General features: G+C 43.2%; 1 protein-coding gene across 9 annotated transcripts in view; it reads left to right on the top strand.

Moving 5' to 3' along the window:
* Positions 1-18,415, top strand: part of LOC118510758 — an 88,890-nt gene extending 70,475 nt beyond the window's left edge. For all 9 annotated transcript variants that reach the window (XM_036053063.1, XM_036053052.1, XM_036053042.1 and 6 more), the window contains 2 exons: positions 6,470-6,604; positions 8,503-18,415. In XM_036053063.1, coding sequence (XP_035908956.1) covers positions 6,470-6,604; positions 8,503-10,054 — 1,687 coding nt within the window. In that variant the 3' untranslated portion in view covers positions 10,055-18,415. The remainder of the gene's footprint in view (positions 1-6,469; positions 6,605-8,502) is intronic.
* Positions 18,416-21,218: the final 2,803 nt, after the last annotated feature.

Raw genomic sequence — 21,218 nt, 5'->3', positions numbered from 1 at the left:
CTTAATCTACGCTGAATGAGTTCTCACTCACGAGTGATTTTTTGTGTTTTGTTTTTACAATTGTAAGCTATTTCCATGTATATTTCACTACCTTTTTAGCGTACAGAAATTGGGAGCTTGCAGCGCAAATTTTTCGCGGCAAATCGCGCCTAAAGCGATCCTGCTGTAATAAGCAATTGGGAAATGGCAAAATTTTCACTCCAGAACACGTGGCATAATTTTCGGTCCTCTCTCGCACTCTCAGCTCTCTTTCTCTCTCACGCTCTCAGCTCTCTTTCTCCTTCTCTTTCCTTCTACATCCAGCTGCTTTACTTCAGCGACACTGATGCCTCGGTGAAGTGAAAGTTTGACGTAAATTGATGCAAACATTAAACGAGCGACTGGCACAAAACATGAATGCTCCCGCTCTTACCTCCTCCTACCCTCCTCACCCCCTGCCAAAACTTCCTGTTTTTGAAGCATCTGCTTCACATTCCATCTTCGCCCAACCCCCGGGACCATCATTCCTACTGATCGGCAATCGTTAAATCTCTTCACATCGCACTCGAAAATTGAAGGAATTTATGCAAACCGAACATTCGGAAAACAATTCCTGTATACATAAGCACGTGTCCCTGTGTGCGCGAGTGTTTACAGGCAGCACCTGTTGGATCTGGCTGGAGCACAGGGAGTACAGGGTGATTGAGTTTTGCCGAAACCAGGGGGCACATATAAATTATGCTGCATAAATTATACGACACCGAACTTTGAACGGTGTGCAAAAACTCACTCACACCACACTGTTTTGCTCACTTTATTTATCACCTCCCGTGTGGTGGTTGGCGGTGGTCTAGCGGACGGGAAGCAGGCCGGCAAATGAACTCCACTGCCACTTCCCTTCAAGCATCCTCCACCTCCTTCCCCTCTCCTCCTGCTCCTAACTCAACGTGATCAATACTGTTCTGCCACCTGTCCGCGTTCATGTTCGCAGAATACATTTCCAGCCGTGCCTCGCGCCGACATTATTTTACTTTAGTCGTCAAAAGCTTCTTTGTTGCACCGACAAATTCCGCCGCACCCAATTATACACCACGGCAAACATGATGAATGATCGCACAACGTTTAGTCCGTGCGGGCCAGTGAATAATTCGTACGCAAAAGCTTTCGCGGCACTCCGGTCAGGTGCGATCATTCTGATAATTCGTCACGCCATCATGCCACGTTATTCTTCCAGAAATTGTTTTTTAGATTTAGTTATCTTTTTTGAAAAAAAGAGCCACCTTTTTTTAATCAAAATAATTGTGTGGTGAAATGAACAGAAAAATAAATGGTGGCTGCTCATAATGAATGAATCATTCACCCATACCCGTGTGTAGTGTTGGTAAGTTTTTAAGCTGCTTTGCTATGGCATTGCTAAAGGGGTTTAGCATACAAAATACTCTGCTTCATAAACTTTACACTAAACAGCTTAGCGAAGTGAGTAGAAAAGCGCTTAAAATGAGCTCTCCTGCTTTAATGCTTATAATGCGGTCGAGGGTTTGAGTGACAGTTTGGCACTCTTTATGTCGGTTCTCTGTGTACACTGAGAAGCATTGAACGTACAGTATGTTCGGGATAAGTTTGACGATTTCATAAGGGAAGAATTTCTCTTTTTTTATTCATGAAGGACTCATAAAGCTTAAAACTAGATTACAAAAAATAATTCAGTTCACATCGGGATTGAGACATTTCCTTCTCCAACCCGTGAAAGGGCACCTTATCCCGGGTGTGTTAGGCTGATGCGTTAATGGTTATTCCGTCATCCAAATTCGTGGTAGTGTGGTTTGCGGGGGTCGATATCGTGTGTGGACATCTCATCCCGTCAGTACTTGGGGGAAAACTCTTCGTGGTCTTCCATAGTGCTGTAGATCCGGTGTTGCGATCCTGCATCACTCTATTGTGTCTGCGGTTGTTAGCCGTTGCAAAACGTCCTTGCAACGGTATAGCATGCTCGTTTTCCAAGATATTTCGCCTATGCCATACCAAGCCCTTCTATCATCGCACTCATTGATGCATTCGTTCATTAGTCCAGTCTTTCACCATCATACATACAAGCGAGATACAACACATATAATAGACAAACAGTAGGAGTGGAAGGAAGGAGGGTAGGTACTAAACTACTATACCATTTGCTCGGTAGAACTCCAAAATAGTCCTCAGGTAGATATCATCCCCGCCCCCAGCAGATCTCCAATTGGAACGTTGGGCGTTCTGCCGATGTCCCGCACTGCGTCCAATAAGGAGGATGGAGTAGCTGCGTACACCCCACAAGATCATAGAAGATGATCTAAGCCATGGTATTCGAGACCGCAACCACATGCTTTGGAGTCGACCCGTCCTATACGCTGGAGATGCGCTCCCAATGCGAAATGGTTAGACCTAAGCCAAGACATCATTCGAATGAACGAACGCTTCGGAACCAGGGTTTCAAGGACACTTGGGAAGTGATCGAACATAGAGACCTCCCAAGCTCATTTGTGTCCCACATACTCTGCCACCGAGTCATGCAGAGAGACTGTGGGGCACGCCTGCGCTCGTGCAGTAGGATAAGCCTATAAAAAAGAGATCCTTCCCAATCGCCCTTTTTTGCCAATTGATCTGCTCTTTCATTGCCTAGAATACCGCAATGAGTGGGCAACCAAACAAGAGATATTCGGAAAGATTTTTCAAACAAGGAGCTTATGCCCTTTAAAATTTCTTTCACAAAGTAGTCTAGGCTCTTAATTGCCTTCAAAGATTTTAGAGCTTCGACAGCACTTAAACTGTCGGAAAGAATGAAATATTCATCTGGAGGGCAAGCACTTACAATCAATAAGGTGTAAAAAATTGCGGTGAGCTCCGCTATATCGATTGAGCATAGATGGCGTAGTTGAAAAAATGCTTCGGAATCTATGTTATATAGGTCAAAACCGACGCCCTGCTCTGAGGAGGATCCATTCAATTGTCATCCTGCGAGGACTATCGGAAATAGACATTTTTTCTTCTTTCAACGAGATATCCACTGTAAAGCAAAAACTGCAGGACCCTGGCAAGAATCTATCTTTTTATCTATTACAATTAATATATTGGCAGAACAATGTTACAAGTAGAGTAATTTACAAGAACTCAATCAAAATAGCCACCATTAGCATCGATCACAGCTTCAACCTTGCTTTGGAACCTTGGCCAAGATGATGCTACGATCTCCGTGGGAAGGATCTCAAAAATTATTTTAATTTTATTAAAACCATTATAAAATATTCTTATGCATATGGGAAGGATAAGGGCTAGCGAAAAAATTTCAGACAACCATTTTTTACTTTTCTTCGAGGGAGAATTATGGCGGTCCGGTAGCCGAGGCCGGTCCTCACACCGGGGTCCAAATCCCTTCCAGACCCGCCTCTCCATGCGTAACCAGAAATGGCAGGCCGAGACCCTTCGAGGTTGTAGCGCCACGGAAGAAGAAGAAGAAGAAGAGGGGAAATTTTCTTCCCACGACCTTGTATTAGCTATTTTTGTTATTTATGGCAATGACTACAGTGTTTAGGAATTCCATGAACAGCCATCTGAAGTTAATCTAAGACCCTTTTTGAAGAAATATGGAGACATGACACATGGCCTGTAAAGACAAATATCCGAAAACGATCAGAGTTTGAGGATATTTAGTCTGTATTACACGAGGAATATCCATACAAGTCGCTCATGCCAAATTATTTTTACTGTTTCAGACAGGATTGAAGAGCAGTCATGATATTCCTATTTTGATGGCCGACATGAATCTTCATTATGCAAGTTATTTGCTTTCATAATTCTTACTTCGTAACTTTAAACTACGGAAGAAAAAATTAAATTATTATAAATATGTCAAATGACAATAAAGCGTTAAACCAAACGATATAAATATAAGAAATATCAAATGAAATAAAATATTTCAAATCCTTCCCGATCACCCTGTAGTAATGAGGACAGATTAAACGATAAAGGTTTTTATACACGAGTCATGAGCAGCTTTCTGTTCGAGATGTTCATTTCATCTACGGTAACGGACAGTAAAACAGGATCGCGGATTCGTTTTGTAACGGTGTAAAAGTGAGGTTATGATAAGGATTTTTTTATTGAACAATTTTCTGTCGTTGGTTCCCCTTTTGACCACCTGCTGAAAACATAACCCAAAAAGCATGAGGCTGTCTAATAAGACCATTCATCAATCTCTTGATGTTTAAAGACTACGTTTTAATCTCTTGGGTGTATCTCTGATTCACACTTTTCAAACTTCAACTTGGGCTAGCTCGGCTTCAATGTGGGAACAAAAACAAAGAGGACGATAGAAACTAAAGATGTTTTTGATGCTTTACAGAGCTTTTAGTATGCGCGATAGCTGACAGGATTATACATTTAACTAGATTTGGAAATCTTTTTCTTTCGATATTCGACTACGATTTGCTTGTCATTTTCTATAAAGATACTAGCAGCATTTTAGCCGTAAAATGTCAACCAAAAATACTAGTTAAAGTCTTCAAAAAATAGCAAATCTGTTCCTCGTGCTTCATAAAGCATTCCTTGCCGACAATTTCTCTATTTCGCTGTGAAAAGTATCCAAACGAAATCCATCCCGAGTTTATTACTTACTTTCGCAACCCCCATCACCGATTTAACCACTTACGGCAAAGAAACCATACGGAGGTGGATCACTCAAACGGAATACTAAAAAGAGGCTAATGCAATCAAATCGTTGCAGCGCACAGCAAACGAATGAAAATATATCCTCACTATCCGCATCATGGCGGGCCGTCTTCGGCCAAGTGACAAGCCAACCCGGGGCCAAAGACAGCGACCGTCAACGGTGCGCTGTCTGCAAATAGCTGGGCAGTCTTTGTTGTGCACAATATAAATGCAGCGGGATGCAATTTTAAAAACGATGCGCTGGACAGCATGGATAAATTTATCCCGCTTTAGTATGCGGGGTGTGATGCGTCGGCCACCCGAAGCCATACCCAAGATAGATGCGAAATGGTAAAAGCAGTTGATCAGAACGACTCAGCCATGAGCTCAGTAGTCCTCGCCCCCATATTGCATTTAACTGCAAACAAAAACCGTGCTCCCTTTTGCGTGTTTTTTGCAGGAAACATGTTAGAATCATATTGCAAATAAAAGATAGAAAACTAGAAACCGATTTGACGCCAGTTCCGATTCTAAGGCAAAAGAAATTGCCGATTCCACCCGGAACTGTTTGAATTCGTCCGGAACCGTCGGGAAGCGTTGGAACCGTCGGAAACATTAAAACTACCATCGCCGACAGTTTCGAACGGTTTCGACAGTTGCGGACGATTCCGAAGATCCCACCGATTCCGACGGTTCCAGCAGTACCGACGGTTCTGGATAATTCAGACGATTCCAGCCGATTTCGATGGTTCCTACTATTCCGACAGCTCCAATAGCTCCGACAGTTCCAAGCGATTCCGATAGTTCCGCCGATTCTGACGGTATTATTAGACGATTCCAACGATTCAGAGGGTCCCAGCAATTTCAACAGTTCTGAAGGTTTCGTCAGTATCGACGGTTACGAAGGTTTCGGCACTTCTGGATGATCTAAGAGTTCTACCGATACCGGCGGTTCCGGTAGTTCCGGACGATTTTGATGTTTCCGCCAATTCCGACAGTTCAGGCAGTTATCACAGTTCCAGACGATTTCAATGGTACAGACAGTTTCGACGATTCCGGGCGATTCCGACTGCACCCACAGTTCTAACAGTTCCGGTAATTCCGAACAATTCCAACAATTCCGAGGGTGCCTACAGTTCCGACAGCTCCTGAAGGTTCGTTAGCACCTACCCTCTGGAGCTTGTTCCTATTTTTATTTTTGGAATCGTTCGGAACCAGTTCCTCTTTTTTGCTAGTTTTGCCCATCTCTACCCCAGATCAAGAAACGTATCATCACAATCGTCGGCCGGAAACGGTAACAACGGGTGAATAGAACAAGTGAATAAAACGCGTTGACAGGCAGTCTTCTTCTTCGGTGGTGTGACCCTTGCCGGATATCACATTTTACCACCTGTGCCACGTGTACGGGTGAACCTTCGTTCGAGCGAGATTTTCTCCGAACGAAGCGCTTACAAATTTTGCGACAGAGCCACAACCAAACAACAATAAAAAAAGAGAGAGAGAGAGTCCCACCGTACACTCGGGACAAGCTGGGAATGGGAATAGTTGAAGCAGTCGTCGCACCGCACCGTACCTACTGCGGTTCAATTTCTTTGTAGCATCGCTACGGGGCACATGATATATTGGACAATTTCGCTAACAAGACACAGCATTCTTCTCTGCCCAAAGGACACGTCACCTTACCTTTCGCTTTGAAACAAGCCACACTCGCGTGCATGATACCCGTAAACCTACCCTAGTTATTCATTGCTTTTCAGCATCTTCTCGACCTTTCAAGTTCTTCTTCTTCTGTTGCGTTTCGTTTGCACAGGCTCGCCAGGATGTCGGTGGCGGAGACATACGAGAACCAGGCACACTACGACATCACCTTTCTAATGTTTGTCTGGATCGCCTTCCTGCCGACCATCATCGTGCCGTGGATGTATGCGTCCTGGGTGCTCTCGAAGTAAGTACCATTCTGCTACTCCTTTCTTCCTTCCCCGTAACGCTAGTTTGTGACCCCCTCGCACCCCCCTCCCTCCCCTTTCCGAATCAACGAATCACAAGGGCACTCTCTCGACATCCGGTGACGACCAAAACTCCGGGACAGCAGGGTATCAGGACCCATGGCGCGGCCATGTTCGTTAGGATGTCAACGCATAAACAGATCCTTCAGACGCTCGGAAAAGAACCAAGGGCGGCACACGACTGACACAAGATTGGAAAACGGTTTCAAGAGGTGTTCGATCGGACGACTTTTTACCCCGGCTCCCGGAGAATATCCAACTCCTGCTTCCTACGCCTCCTGTAACTTCTCTCGGCAGTTTACCAGAACTCGAGTGTAATGGATGGCTTTCGAACGACGAGTGTGGCATCACTCACCATCCTATCGTGATGGAATAATTGACAAATAACTTCCTTGCTCTGCACACACACACAAATGAACGGTGTCACGGAGTCGATACTAGTGAAGTCAAAATCAATTTGCAGCACTCGATGTGAGCATCTGCTTGATGCCACTCGAACAGAGCGCAACACACTGCTGCCGATGCTGCTGCAACTAGGGAGGCAATGTCCTAACACGTGTTCTTAGCGAGCTTAGCGATGGTAAATCACAGTTTTATCAGATGCTTCAATTTACTAAGGCAAAGCTATGCCCAAAGTACCTTTGTGGTACTCTGCGGCCGAGAGGTTTTAGGACATTAATTATGAGCTCTGCTTTTCCTGAGAATAACTACCCATTGTAGGGTGTGGTTTTCCCACTGGGGATAGAGCTTCTGAGAATGAGCTGACCAAGGCGAGAGAAATGATAAATTCTAAATTAATGCCACAACTCTTCGGTGCCGACGTGTGACTAAAGACAGCCAAGAATGTCCCGTAGCGCCAGGCAGGCACGCAATCAAGGGTGTAGAACAATTGGCAACAAAGAAAATGAGAGATTAAATTAAACTCATCAAAAATTGTCCTTTTATACTTCAAGGAAGCTTTGAAGTTAGTCGGCAGTTTCCGACTTTGAGGCCTGAGTCAGGAAGGAAAGATTTATTGGAAGTCGGAACTAGGAAGTACACAAGCAAGAAGTAGTTTTTTTTTTTGTGCGTGCCGGAAGCTTTCAATGTGGATGCTATCTCATTACATTGTTTCAGGGATTGTTGGGCAGAGAGATGTTGTCATTAACGGGTTACTGTAGAACATCAGAATATTGAAGAGACTAATATTTGGCGATCCCCCAAGAATTTTTAATGAAGCGTTTCGATAATTACCAAATTCTGGATAACTACCGATCGCTTTCGGTATACGACAAAGGGCGCATCTCCGTGCATCTCCGCAATCCTTATTTGTAAGTTCCTTCAATCATCATTAACAGACTATATAGCTCTTGAATCGTGTACTTCCGGGTTTTAAACCGTCAAACAATGGTAGAATGTTATCGCAGCTTCCTTAAGATGTTAATCAGTGCCGGTGAATGCTGATTCACAACAAGCCTAGGAAGTCTTCAGGAAGTCGTGTAGTTGGGAGTTAGGTTAGATGTTTCAGAAATCGTTCCTAAAGCTCATTTTAATCGAATTTAATATCTTTAGCTGATTCATACCTTAGTTCTTGTCCCATATACTTCAAGCAAGTATGGAAGCCGGTTTATACGAAGTGTAACTTTCAAAAGCATTCTCGCACTGGATGTTGCTCGTTGTCTAAAGTAGCTCCAACACCGATCAGAATAGTTGGTTTAAAGAATATCGTATGGTACCTAGTACCAATTAGCTACTGATACTATTGTAATTAACTCATTCTCTCTCTCTCTCTCTCTCTCTCTCTCTCTCTATCTATCTATCTCTCTCTCTGTCTATCAAATTTTTTCCTTCGTACTAGACCAACCAAGGAACGTTTGCGTGGCTACTTACGTTTGTCGTCTCGCCGAAACACAAACACCCGATCGGAGCAGTCCACCGAGGAGATAGGCAGTACACCGTTAGCTCAAAGCCAGGTAAAAGCTACAGCTGCCACAACTCCGAAGTCGTCCGTTGCTTCACAGAAATCATCAAGCGCGTCGAAAGTTCGGCCCGGTTCTCCATCACCCCGTCGCACAGCGCCCGTCCGTTCCGGCGTTCGTGCATCCTCGCTCCAGTCCGAGGCACCGACCTTGATGGCACCGAACGGCACAGCTACCACCTCCTTGAGCATCGACAGCGAATCTACCAGATCTCCAGCAGGTAACAGTGCCCGCACGGTCGAGACAACGATTTCGCGCCAATCGTCAACGGGACGGCCGCGCCGTCAACTACCGCCACCGTTACGCATCGAGGAGAGCAACTTCCACAAGACGCCCTCGGTGAAGTCTAACCGGACGCTCACCTCAAGCGCTCACAATTCGTCCATCCGGTCGACGGCAAGCCGGGTAAGCAGGACCAGTAGTACTGCTCCACTGTACCCACGCCGTTACAGTACCCACAGTCGCCAAACGCCTCAACTCTCGCAGGCAGAAGATGAGGACGATGTGAGTTCCCTCGTTGGAAATAGTTCGGATATTACTTCCAGCACGTACTGTGACCGGGGTCCCGATCCAGGCCCACTGTACGTGGACGATCCGCTCGGTGTCGGTACGCGTCGGGCGAACACCAGTACGCTAGTAGCACCGTACCGTCGCCGTAGTTCCGCTCAAACCCAGGCTTCGTCTCATCTCTCCTCAACACGCCCACTCTACCCATCCACACCGGATGATCGGGACGGTGGTCAACCGATTGCCGGTGGTGGTGTTGGTACTTCGGGCACCGGTGAGGACGACGATGACGAGTCGGAAATTTTCAGCTCCGTATCGCAACCGTCCGCCCGCAAACGACCGGTCGGCATCCTGAAGGCGACGCCCTCGATCGTGTCGATCAGCGAGAGCGAGTACTCGTCGCGCAAGGGCTCGTTCAGCACGCTGTCCCGCGATCTCGAGATCATCGATCAGCTCGAGCGTGAACGGAGCATGGACATACAGGAGATGATACAGCGCGAGAAAACGTACGAACAGTATCTGGTTCGGCAAAACTCGAAACTCAAATTTTCTACCAACTTTGATGAATATTTTGAAGCAGCTGCTGCAGCGGCCGCGACAGCTACCCTTCCGGAGCCACCGCCATATCAGACGGGTGGTGCTCAGCTTCCACCGCAACCTTCCGCTCAGCTTCCCACGCCACCGGCCGCGGCCGGTAGTTTGTCGCCTAGGCGAGCCCGGTCTCCGATGCACCGGAGAGGTAGCCAGTTGCCAACCGGCAACCAACTACCCGCCATCCCGTTGGCGACCGAGCGTACGCAGGCGTTTGGACCCCGCCGATCGCTAGAACTTGAGCGTCGGTTCCATCGGACGTACTCGACGAGTGGTTCGACGCGCAGCTCGACAAAATCGCGGGACCGCATCACCTTCCAGGACGATGTCTGAGAATTGGGCAAGAGCGGTGGTGGAGTGGGTGGTAAGCTGGCACTGCGTACCGGTGGTGCCGAGCGTAGCCCTGGTCGAGATATACTCGTTTAGATCTCGTCCCACTGACCGCTCCGATGACCGATGGGTTTGGTGGGCTGGAGCAAAAATAGAGGATTCGAGCTGACGCATTTGGGGACTATTGTGGAGAGAACTCTTGAGCTAACTCCTCTAGTTTTCTTCTGCCTGACAAGCTTTTTTATATGAGAAAGACTTCACAAAAACAGTCGAGTATAATGGTGGTTGGAGGAAAAATGGAGGACTTCAGCTGTCGAGCCTGAGTTGATGAATTCCTGAGGACTCGCTCGCTCTAAGGGACTATTTCGGAAAACTTCTGAGTTGTCAACTCTATAGATGAGCTCCGGTGCACTCGTTCACTCTTGGGGACTACTTGGGAGAACTTCTGAAATGTATCCTATGTACAGGAAGACTACGAGGGTCCCAAGCTGTCGAGTGTGAAGGACTCCTGAGAACTGGCTCGCTCTTGGGGACTGCATTGTCTGAACCGTTGACAACTTAATGTCGCTATGACGAAAACTACGAGGATCCCAGCTGCCGAGTTTAAAGCGCTTCTGAGCTGAAGAACTTCTGAGGACTCACTCGCTCTCTGGGACTGTTTTGGAGAACTTGTGAGCAGTCTCCTCTGTACAGGAATACTCCAACTCTTGCGTTTGAATAACTCCTGAGGACTCTCTCGCCTTTGGCGTCTGTATTGTCTAGAACTCGTGAGCTGTCTCCTCTATTTTTCTTCTGGCTGGTCATATCTTTTTAGTTCTAGCTACGAGGAAGACTACGACCTCTGACAGGACGAGTGATATGGTCTTCCGTTCCAAGCAGTAGTTGGCGTAGCAATGCAACGTTAACAGGTTTAACAGTTTACCCATCAGTGTCAAACTGCTGGAAATTAACTAGATGCAAAGCGGTCCACCCAACACCTTAACCCTGTGCTGCGGTCGAATATGAGCCGCAGCAGTGTTTGGGAAAGGACACGCCCGTACCGCCCCCATTTCGTGCGTGTGTGTGTGTGTGTGTGTGTACGTGTGCTTCTGTATGTTTGTCACAGTGAGTGGCTTATTGTATTTATTTCCCACCACAGGAGCACAGCTCCCTTGGCGTGGGCGAAGATCCTAGACCTCCGCGCATCATATAATTGTCGTATTCCCAGTGGCGTAGAGCGAGGCTCACGCTCTCCGTACCATCGACGGACGGTGTGGCACCGTCAGTTAACGACGCCACACCCGACGCGGACTGTGGTTCTCGCTGGCAAATATACACGCACGCACACGCACGTGCTATCTCCACTAGCTAGAGACCAGGGAGTTCCCGACCTTGCTCAACGTCCGCAAAATGCCAGCGTGCTGTGAACATTACGGGCCACGGGTGTTGAATATTTGCCATCGTTTAGCTTATTGGTTTCGGTCGTGTGTAGTTCGCGTGTACCTTTCTTGCCCAGGATGGGTGGGTAATTTTCAACGAACTAAATGCCCAGCTTATTACCAACCGTTCGGGCTCAGTGCTGATGCTGAGTGCAGTGGACGGACGGTGCTGATAACAGTGATTGTATCGCAGTCGATTCACTAACGATAGCTACTGATAGTTAAGCGGCAGATACAGAGCTTTTGTTTTTGGAGCTTGCAATATTCAGGACCCCCAAAACTATGAGTGTTTAGATCCGCCATTTTTAGTCCAGCCATTGAATAGAAAAAAAGCTGCTCTAATTTGCATTACTCGGTGATGTGTTTTGTGCTAACAATAGCTGTCAAACCCCGTCGAGGACTCACTGATACCTAGGATATTCCCTAGGGCACGGCCTTCGGCAAGATATGCGTTGCTGTTTAAAAATAAAAAAAACCCAATTCTTGCATATTCAAGACAATAAGTTCAATATTAAGCAGATTGTGGCCCGGTTTTTGTTTTTGCTGATGTACTTCGCGTTCTATATTCTATGCGAGTCGAGTATGAACAACAAAAACCCCTTGAACTACATGTGAGATCCCCCTGACCGGGTTTCGGGGAGTTCGACCGAAAACAGACCACACACACTTCCCCGGCATGTGCATGCTGGACCCTAATGATGGCACGTGCCGGCTCAATCCACCAACACACCGTGGGCTGTCAGTTTACGCTCTATTGGGGAATGGGATGTAATTGAAATAGGGCCCCCATCAATACTTGGGGGACCCGTTTTCGATGGTCCCCCGGCCCCGGTTATTGCGGTTGTTGTACGGAGCAATCGTTCGTAAAACGGTTCGTTGTCTGTTCCCTTCCCTCACCCCCCCCCCCCCACACACACACACGTGGAAAACCACAATTAAATCAACCACAACGGTACAGCCACATTATCCGCACAACGGCAGAACACAAAAGGCTGCTGTTCCTGTTGATAAATTTTCCAGCCCATTATTATCAATTACCCAGAGGATCGGCGGGATGCATCGTACCTGCTGGAATTTCCCTGTGTGTGTGTGGATGTGTGTGCGTGTATTTGCAAGTGTTAGATGCCCGATACACTCGGTGCGAAAAGCGAAGGTAATAGAAGCCCAACGTTCGGTGTCAACGAGCATTTAGGCCTGCTGTTAGCTTCACTTTTTTATATTTTGCGCGGATGACTAATATGTCTAAAGTTGTAAAAAAAGCAAAACAAAATGGCCAAAACAGGACGTCAAAGCATGTGATTTTTTCATAGAAGCTCGTACCGTGTTTCTCGGGTTGCAGGACAAGTGTCTACATGTTTATAAGAACTGTGCAGATCAAGCTATAACAACGTGAAAGCTGTGGATTGTCTTTTATTTGTTTGGTGTATCAAATCCACTTGCGACCTTATTGCCCCTGAAAAACTGACAGCCAAAGGTATAATTCAAGCCAGCCAGGGCCAAAAGCATTTAATTTTATTTATTTATTTATTTATTATTACGGTCATACGCCGTATTGTCGTTTAATTTTATTTATTTGAGAAAAATTAGAATTAAAAATCTTTGTTTTTGTTGTTTTTCTCTTGAAGCATCGCATTATTAGCTCATGTTGCACCGACGCTCTAGAAATGTAAACATTAACAATCTTTAATAAATAATAAGTTTAAAAAATATATTTTATAACTCTCATACAGATTTTATGCACTTTTTATATTTTAATTTTATTTTAAGGTATTAGAATTATTATTTTAACAAATAAATATGGCCTACTTAGTGAGTGAGCTGTCAAAATGGTACATTAAATGTCAAACGTATAGGGATGAATTTATTGTTATTCGTTTAAAACTAATATAGTTTGCTGCACTGTTTAATAGAAACAATGTTAAAATTTTGAAAAAATTAAACCTTCGGTCATCATCGTAGATCCCATTATTTTAAACAATATGTTTAATCGCCTAGAACCAATGTAATTTTGTTTTGTTGGTTTGTGCTGCAAAATGGCACCTAGAGTATGGGAATAGCTCTGTCCGTAAACTAGCGGCTAGAAGCAGCTAAGTTGGTTAATATTTGTCCTGTAACACACTGCTTTTTTTACATTTTTAGCATTTAGACGGTCACTGTCAGGTAAACATTTCACTGCGTCAGGTGTGACAATAATTTCTCAATTAATTGTACTGAATTCAGATATTTGTATTTTTTAATTTTCTAGTGGAAATTCATCGGCCGAAATTATCAAAAAAAAGTCTTACCAAAAAGAATAAAAATTTAATATTTTTACGAGTCCTTTGCCGTACGCAGAACCCTTTTTTCTCTGATTGTTTGTTTTCTTTTTTTTCTGTCACCGTTTTCGGTTTTTTGGTTTATTAAGTTAAGCTGTTTTGAGGTTTATTTTTTTATTTTTAAACAATTCTGTAATATTATTTTTTCCAGTAGGTTGCAACTCATTTTCCTACCATGTATTTTGCATTGCTTTTTTTTATTCTAGTATTTTTTGTCTAATTAGTAAAAAAGTCCCAAAAGTTGCATGGAGTACACTTGTACGCTAGCCAATGTAGAAGTGCACAGTGTAATGAGAAGTTAGGACCAAATATTTCAATTTAAAAGTCACACAGTCAGTTTAATAATTTTTTTCAATCATTCTTATTTGGCGTTCTCAAATGTAGTAATAGTTATGATATAATTTTTATGAAATTTTAAACTCAAATAATTAATTATTAACTATTTCTTCATTAAGTATTTTGTATATTTTTTAATACGTACTACAAACTACTACTTATTGCATTTTTAACCAGTTTAGCAAGTTTATAAAAGTTTTATTTAAGACACATTTGAATTCAAAATTGTTTGATTTATTTTACTATTAAATATGACTAAAGTAGGTAACAGTATTAAGTTAAAATATAGTTGAATCTATTAGAGACACAAAAAAACGATAAAATTTATAAAAAAATCTATTGAATAATAATTTATAATAACTTAAAACACATTTTTAATACATGGCAATTTATGTAATTAAGTTTTAGTTTAAATATTACTTTTATGTACTATATACTCATGCACAAATTTCACAGTGAACCTCTACACAACTTGCATGTTTCGTACAACTTGTGAGCCTTTTCTACTCCCTAGTACTGTTTTTTCCTGTTCAAGTACTTTATTACTTTTTCTTTTCTTTTTCTAGTTTTATCTCTTTTTGCCATATATTTCTCTAAAATTGTTTTTTAGATCTTTGATCTAAATCTGTTTAGAAAACTGAATGTAAAATATTAATTTCGTTAGCTTCAAGTTTAGGTGCGTTAGCGAAAAATTCATCCTAGCATTTAATGTGATTTAACAGTTAAAGTGTAAGTAAGCCTTGCTATCGTTTGAAAGCACTTTACCGTTTCGGATGAAGATAGCAACGAATTGGAGACACGGCACTTCCCTTGATTTTAACTTGATTTTTTTATGTTTAACAAAAACTGTCGCTGAACAAAATAAAACAGGTGGACAAAATTTAATAATTTCTTTGTAATTGTCTGAACAACCGTCAGTACTCAGATCACCTTTTTCCGGGGAGGTTTTGAGCATTCGCTGACAAACACAACCACATACACAGCCATAACTTTCTTCACTATACGCGGCACACATTGAGCTATTGATGGCAAGTAGTTTCTAGAACATGGCGCTAAAGCATAAACCGAAAGGAAGGAGAATTTGTGTGTTAAATTGCGACCAGACAGTGGGTTGGATGCAAAAAGGAGGAATCTTATTCAATACTGCACAGATTTTGTCCTACTGTACCCCCAGGGACAAGGACATTCACTATTTGTTGATGTTTAAGCACACCAAGTTCTGCTCTGCTGAACACTCTGAAAGAGTGTTCAAAAGCTAGGAAAAAATATGCTTCTTTAGTATAAATGATACAGTGACTAACAATAGTAATAGACCACTTTGATGTACCTTGTTCTTTATCTTTTGCGTATAAAATTATACATTTGACTATATAGTGTTGGGCTGAATTTGGCAAGTACTTACTGCAATGATTTTTCATTCCCAATGGAAAAAAAACATCAAAAAGATGCATATAATCGAATTTTACATTGATTCAATAATAAAATCATTTTCAAAATCAATTGATTTTATTCTATTACCTGTCACTGTATGTAAGGAAGCTGCTTTCACCAAGAAAATCCGTAAGGAAATTCGTATTTTTTTACTATGTAAATGTTCATTGCTATTCTTTCATGAGAAGTAACACTCTTTCCCCCCCCCCCACCCACGAAAAAACTGCAGAAACGTCACAAGGCAACGAATAGTCTACATCCACCGTAGTAGTGAGCGAGCTTGTTCACTCGAACCTGAGACGGACTTATTGCTTAAAGCAGTCTACGAAAGAAACAAAATAAAACTGTGGTTTCAACTATATTGCATTTATATCGCGTATTACAAGCAGAATGATGTTTAATGTTTGGTGTTACCTGTGTTAATGGAGTTTAAATGTGCTTCAGAAATATTGCCGCCCGTCGGTGTTTTCGTGTTGCACACACAAATACTTTGAAGAAGAGAGCGAGAGGGAGAGAGAGAATTAGAAAACCGCCATAAGGCGTTAGCATTTTTTTATATAAATATATATACGTAGATCTTTATGCGCCACCAGGCGCCTCCATTGTGAACGTGAGGAACCAGGCGTCTCCATTATGCACGTGCGCCACCAGGCGTCTCCATTACTACAGAGCACATGTGAAGCGGTGGAGAGATAGAATAAACGAAAATTGATCTTTTTAAAATGCTGTTAATATGACGTAAAAATCACATTCCCGTGAATAAAAAGGTATAATGTAACCTTTGGTGCCATACGAGAACAAAGGAGTAAGAAAGGAAAACAAAGAAAACCTTCAAACTCGAACTGTACAGCGTTTGGTTTTGGAATATATCTAGGACAATATATTTATATACATATAAATTGGTTTGGCGTATGATTGGACTAATTTTGATTTCGAAACAAAAATAAACATCATGTACAAAACCGCTCATGAAAATATCTTTAAACTATACTAGAGCTAGGTAAACATGTTTTGAAATTGGTAAGCGAAAAAACAAAACATTTATATTTAATTTACCTTACCGCAGTAACGTAACTTGACGTGTGGGTAAAGGGCAAAAACAAAAAACAAAGCAAAACGAACCAAAATTGTGATCACTATTAACTATTAGCAAATCGGCGCCTAGTATCTGGCGACTTCATCTATATGCGGAAGAAGGCAAACCGTTAATGCAAAACAAAAAACACAAAACCATAACTTATATGGCTCGGTACGTATCGGATAGATAAAGCAAATCGGCGTCTTTGCGCCAAACAAAAATGTAACGAATAAATATGGCGAACTGAACGTGATAAGCGAGCGAGGTGTGTAGCGTGCGATGGTGTCAATGTGTTTACAACTGTTTAACAATAACGAACCCGGTACCAGGTGCGGTACGATAATTATGTGTTTTTAATCAACAACTTCAAACTCCCGTGAAATGGAAAGGTGTGCTAAAACCAACCGAGGAGAGGTGTGTGTTACGTGTTGGCTTTCCTGATCCCATTGCTCCCGCGTGTACGGCGTGCCGGCTTAACATTCGTCTAAACAGCCACTAATCAAGCTAACTGTTCAGTGTATCCAAACCCAAAAAAAAAACCAGCCAGCATCCAATGAAAGCACATGGTAATAATCGCTTAGCAAAGACACTACCGGGTGTCTTTCTTAGGAGGATTTTGCCGACTGATTTTGTTCTCGAAAAAGGTTACATCGAATGGATAAATATGTAAAGGCTAAATACGTACACACGCGCACTCACACACGCGAATTTAATCAAAAAATCAAAATAAGATTTAAACAACCAATACCGATTGGTTTCATCGTAGTTTTTGGCACTAGTAGCATCATTGTAAGAAGGAGTTGAAGAAGAATGTATTAGCCACAGACACGAAACAACTGTAATAATATTTCAAAATGAACGACGCAACACTCCTAACCTAACTCGTCTTCAACACTTCTCTCCTTCCTTTAGCTTTTCCTTTGCTCCGGTACTCTGTAAACTATCTGAAAATTTTTCCAATCTTTCAAACTCCTTCCTAAACCAGCCTAAAAACTAAAACTTTGCTCCAAAACGACGAGAGAGAATGGATGAAAAATTTGTAGTGCCCCGAATCGGGTAGACGTTTGATCAATTTGAAACCCGAACAAAAAATTAAAAAATGGCGATATTTAACAAAAAAAAACACAAACATTCATACTACTTAAATGGAAAACTGTGTGTGTGTTTGTATGGATGTGTGGGTGTGAGATGAAATCAAAAAATTCTATGCAAAAATTTTTTGCACAGCGAACACATGTCAAACTGGGCGAGCAAAGCAGCAGCAAAGCGATAATGGTAAAAGAAAAGAAAAAACAATTTTATATCAATGATGGTCGTAATGTGCTGAGCTATAGAACCCCGAAAGGGCCTTTATAACAATGAACTCCATAAAACCATTATTCAAAACGCAAAAATCAAATGTTAACTGAAGAACAAACGTAACTGTTTCAAATACACAAAAAACATACTTACACACAAACACAAAAGAGACACACACACACACACACCTCTTTGGAAACACGTTTGAAGCAAATTAAGTAAAAAAAACACATGCACACAGACATACACACCTTGGTAAAGCCGCGTGAAGATGCGTCAGGCGAATCTCACATACGCGCATTTCTACAAACACACGCGAGACACACACACACGCACACTACCAGTTTACCCCATGTCAGTGTAAAACGTCAGTGTAAAACGACAGCGGAAGGGGCAGAGAGTGAGAAACCACACTCTAGTAAAATCGGTGTATGCATATGAAAAAAAAAAAACAAAAAAATACAAACCAAAAAAATTCTTCTGCGAAGAATTACACCGTGTTGCGATTTATTTCCTTTACTTAGTGTGTCTGAAAAATGGATTCTTATGATTTTAATTGAAAGAAACGGAACCATTCCAGCAAAAGGTTTGACGAAGATGATCTTCCCCATTCTCGTGGACCTTCGAGCTCGAGAGCTTCAGAGTATTATCTCCAGAGAGATTGAGCGAAAGCTCATAATAAACAATATTAAGCTAGTACCACCATCAACATCGCTTACTACAGAAAGTTTCAAATATGACCTAGCAATTTTGATTTCTAGCTTCTCTGCAAGAGCTAGAACAAAACTATATTCCAATTTCTTGATGCTATTTCGGTAGTTGTAGAATCTCTGCGGGGATATCTATTCTATTCTTGAAAGACGACGAGACACAACGACCGAGTTTAGTCATCTCTTTCAAGTCCTCGAATTTTTCTAGTAAGATTATCATCTAGAGATTCTCCAATAAATTTTCGTGGGCTGTATTAGAAGCCGTCGATACCGATCCCGTCTTTAGCGCCGTTGTCTGCAATCCCATCGCATTCCATTGCAGTTTGAGCCTACCATGCCTTCTCTGTCCATGTGGATGACCTAAAGACTGTACCGAATATTCATCAGAGTTTCAGCTTTGCTGAGGTTATATACTGAAAGATGCCCAGAAAGTACAGCAGCATCCGGCTTTCTCTTCAGAGTCGTCTCTCTCTCTCACTTTTCCTTTCTCTTCTTGGCACTACAACCTCGAGAGATCTTGGCCTGCCATTTTTGGCTTTCTGTGACTTGATTTTACCCGTAGCAAAATAGTCAGCCCTACGTACGGGGGACGTTTCGGATAGGATTTGAACCCCGGTCCTGCCGTATAAAGACCGAAACCGTTATCGCTTCTACCACCGGGCCATCTCACAAATAGCTTCAATATATCTGATTCAACTTCATATAAAAGATCCCATTCCTTCATAACTGAGAAGTTAACTCAATATCAATAATAACTTACATAACTCAAAATCCTCAATGTAGTAACGTTACCGAATTTTATGTACAGAGACTTTCTTTGTAGGTTTCTCCTCAATGTGGACGGATCTAAAGTTTTTTTTAATATATTCTAGACAGTCTCAACTTCTATGTCCAGCGCTGTCTGCAAATATTCCTTTTCATCTTAAAACATGTCCCGACAGAGCAAAAAAAATCAGTAAGAGTTCACATTAGAGTCCTTCAATAATGCTGGCTATCTTCGAAACTCCCTTATTAAAGATTCCAATTTCTAAATTTGGACCGTTAGATACTCCCATTTGGAGGGTTCTCCTCGGGTGATCCTCCAGACAGTATTCTTAATGCTGACATTTAAGTTTGCTAGTTATCAACGACTTTACCGCTCCAGTCCTCCCTCCCTAATGATGTTTTCCTGCCTTCCTTGTTGAACCAGCCGAATTCATACGTTCAACGATTATCTTGTCCTTGTCTAACCAATGATTTTGTTCACTGCCTTAGCAGACTATGTAAAACATCATAGATACGCAGCGCTATTAGCCTACCCCAAGGCTTAATACGGAACGGCTGAGGCAAGCTGATGTGGCGAGGGACTTCGCCATCGCACTTGGGGAATCGTTGCCGGAGGACACCACTACCGAGGTGATGTCCCTTAATGATCACTAGCGTATGGTGGAGCAAGCCATCAGCACCACGGCCGAGAGAACGATTGACCGCGTGACACGTAACCAGGGGAAGGAATGGTTTGATGATGAGTGCAGGCGAGCACTATCCAAAAAGAACGTAGCACGTTTCACGGAGCAGACTCAGCAGAACGCGGAGAACTATAAACGATTGAGAAGGCAGCAGACTCGGCTTTTTCAGGACAAAAAGCGTAGTTTCAAGCAGTCGGATGAGCAGCTGATGGAGCAGTTATTTCAGTTGGGGGAATCTCGCAAGTTCTACAAGATGCTGAATGCGGCACGAAGCAGATTTACTCCCATGATCACCATGTACCACAACGCGGAGGAAGATATCCTGTCGGACGAGAGGTAATCGTCAGGTGAATGTGCTACTTTAACGAACACCTGAACGGAGCAGATGCAACCAGACGCAGGAAGCAGAAGAGAGCAGCACTACAACAGCCAGCATGACAATGACGAAGTGCCCCCGCCATCCTTGGATGAAGTCATCAGTGCCATTAGATAGCTGAAAAATCACAAGTCCGCTGGCGGCGATGGGCTGGTGGCAGAACTGTTCAAGGTTGGGGCTGGAGAAGCATGCCGCTGTCATGCATAGGCTGATTGTCAGGATATGGGACCAGGAAGAACTACCGGACGAGTGGAAGCTAGGTGTCATTCACCCATTGTACAAAAAGGGCGACAGACTGGACTATGCTAAATTCCGAGCCATCACAGTCCTGAATGCTGCCTTCAAGATCCTGTCCCGCATTCTCTTCTGCAGACTTGCGCCCCTTGCTACAGATTTCGTCGGAAGCTATCAAGCTGGATTTGTTGGAGATAAATCAATGACCGACCAAATCTTTAATCTTTACGGGCTCCACAAACTCCTGAGATCCAGAAGACTCCTACAACGCACGAAATGCGCCATATATCGCACACAGATACGGCCGGTAGTCCTTTACAAGCACGAGTCCTGGACTATGCTTGCGGAGGACTCCAATGCACTCGCCATTTTTGAACGGCGAGTGCTACGGGCTATCTTTGGCGGTGTGTGCGAGCAGAGCGTGTGGAGAAGGAGGATGAATCACGAGCTAGCTGAGCTGTTATTTCGATGCAGACATCCTGACGGTTACCAAAGCCGGAATGATACGCTGGTAAGGGCACG

Source organism: Anopheles stephensi, chromosome X (assembly GCF_013141755.1).
Source record: "Anopheles stephensi strain Indian chromosome X, UCI_ANSTEP_V1.0, whole genome shotgun sequence".
Classification (NCBI taxonomy): domain Eukaryota; kingdom Metazoa; phylum Arthropoda; class Insecta; order Diptera; family Culicidae; genus Anopheles; species Anopheles stephensi.
The sequence above is the reverse complement of the archived record's forward strand: the minus strand, read 5'-3'. Positions and strand labels throughout refer to the sequence as shown.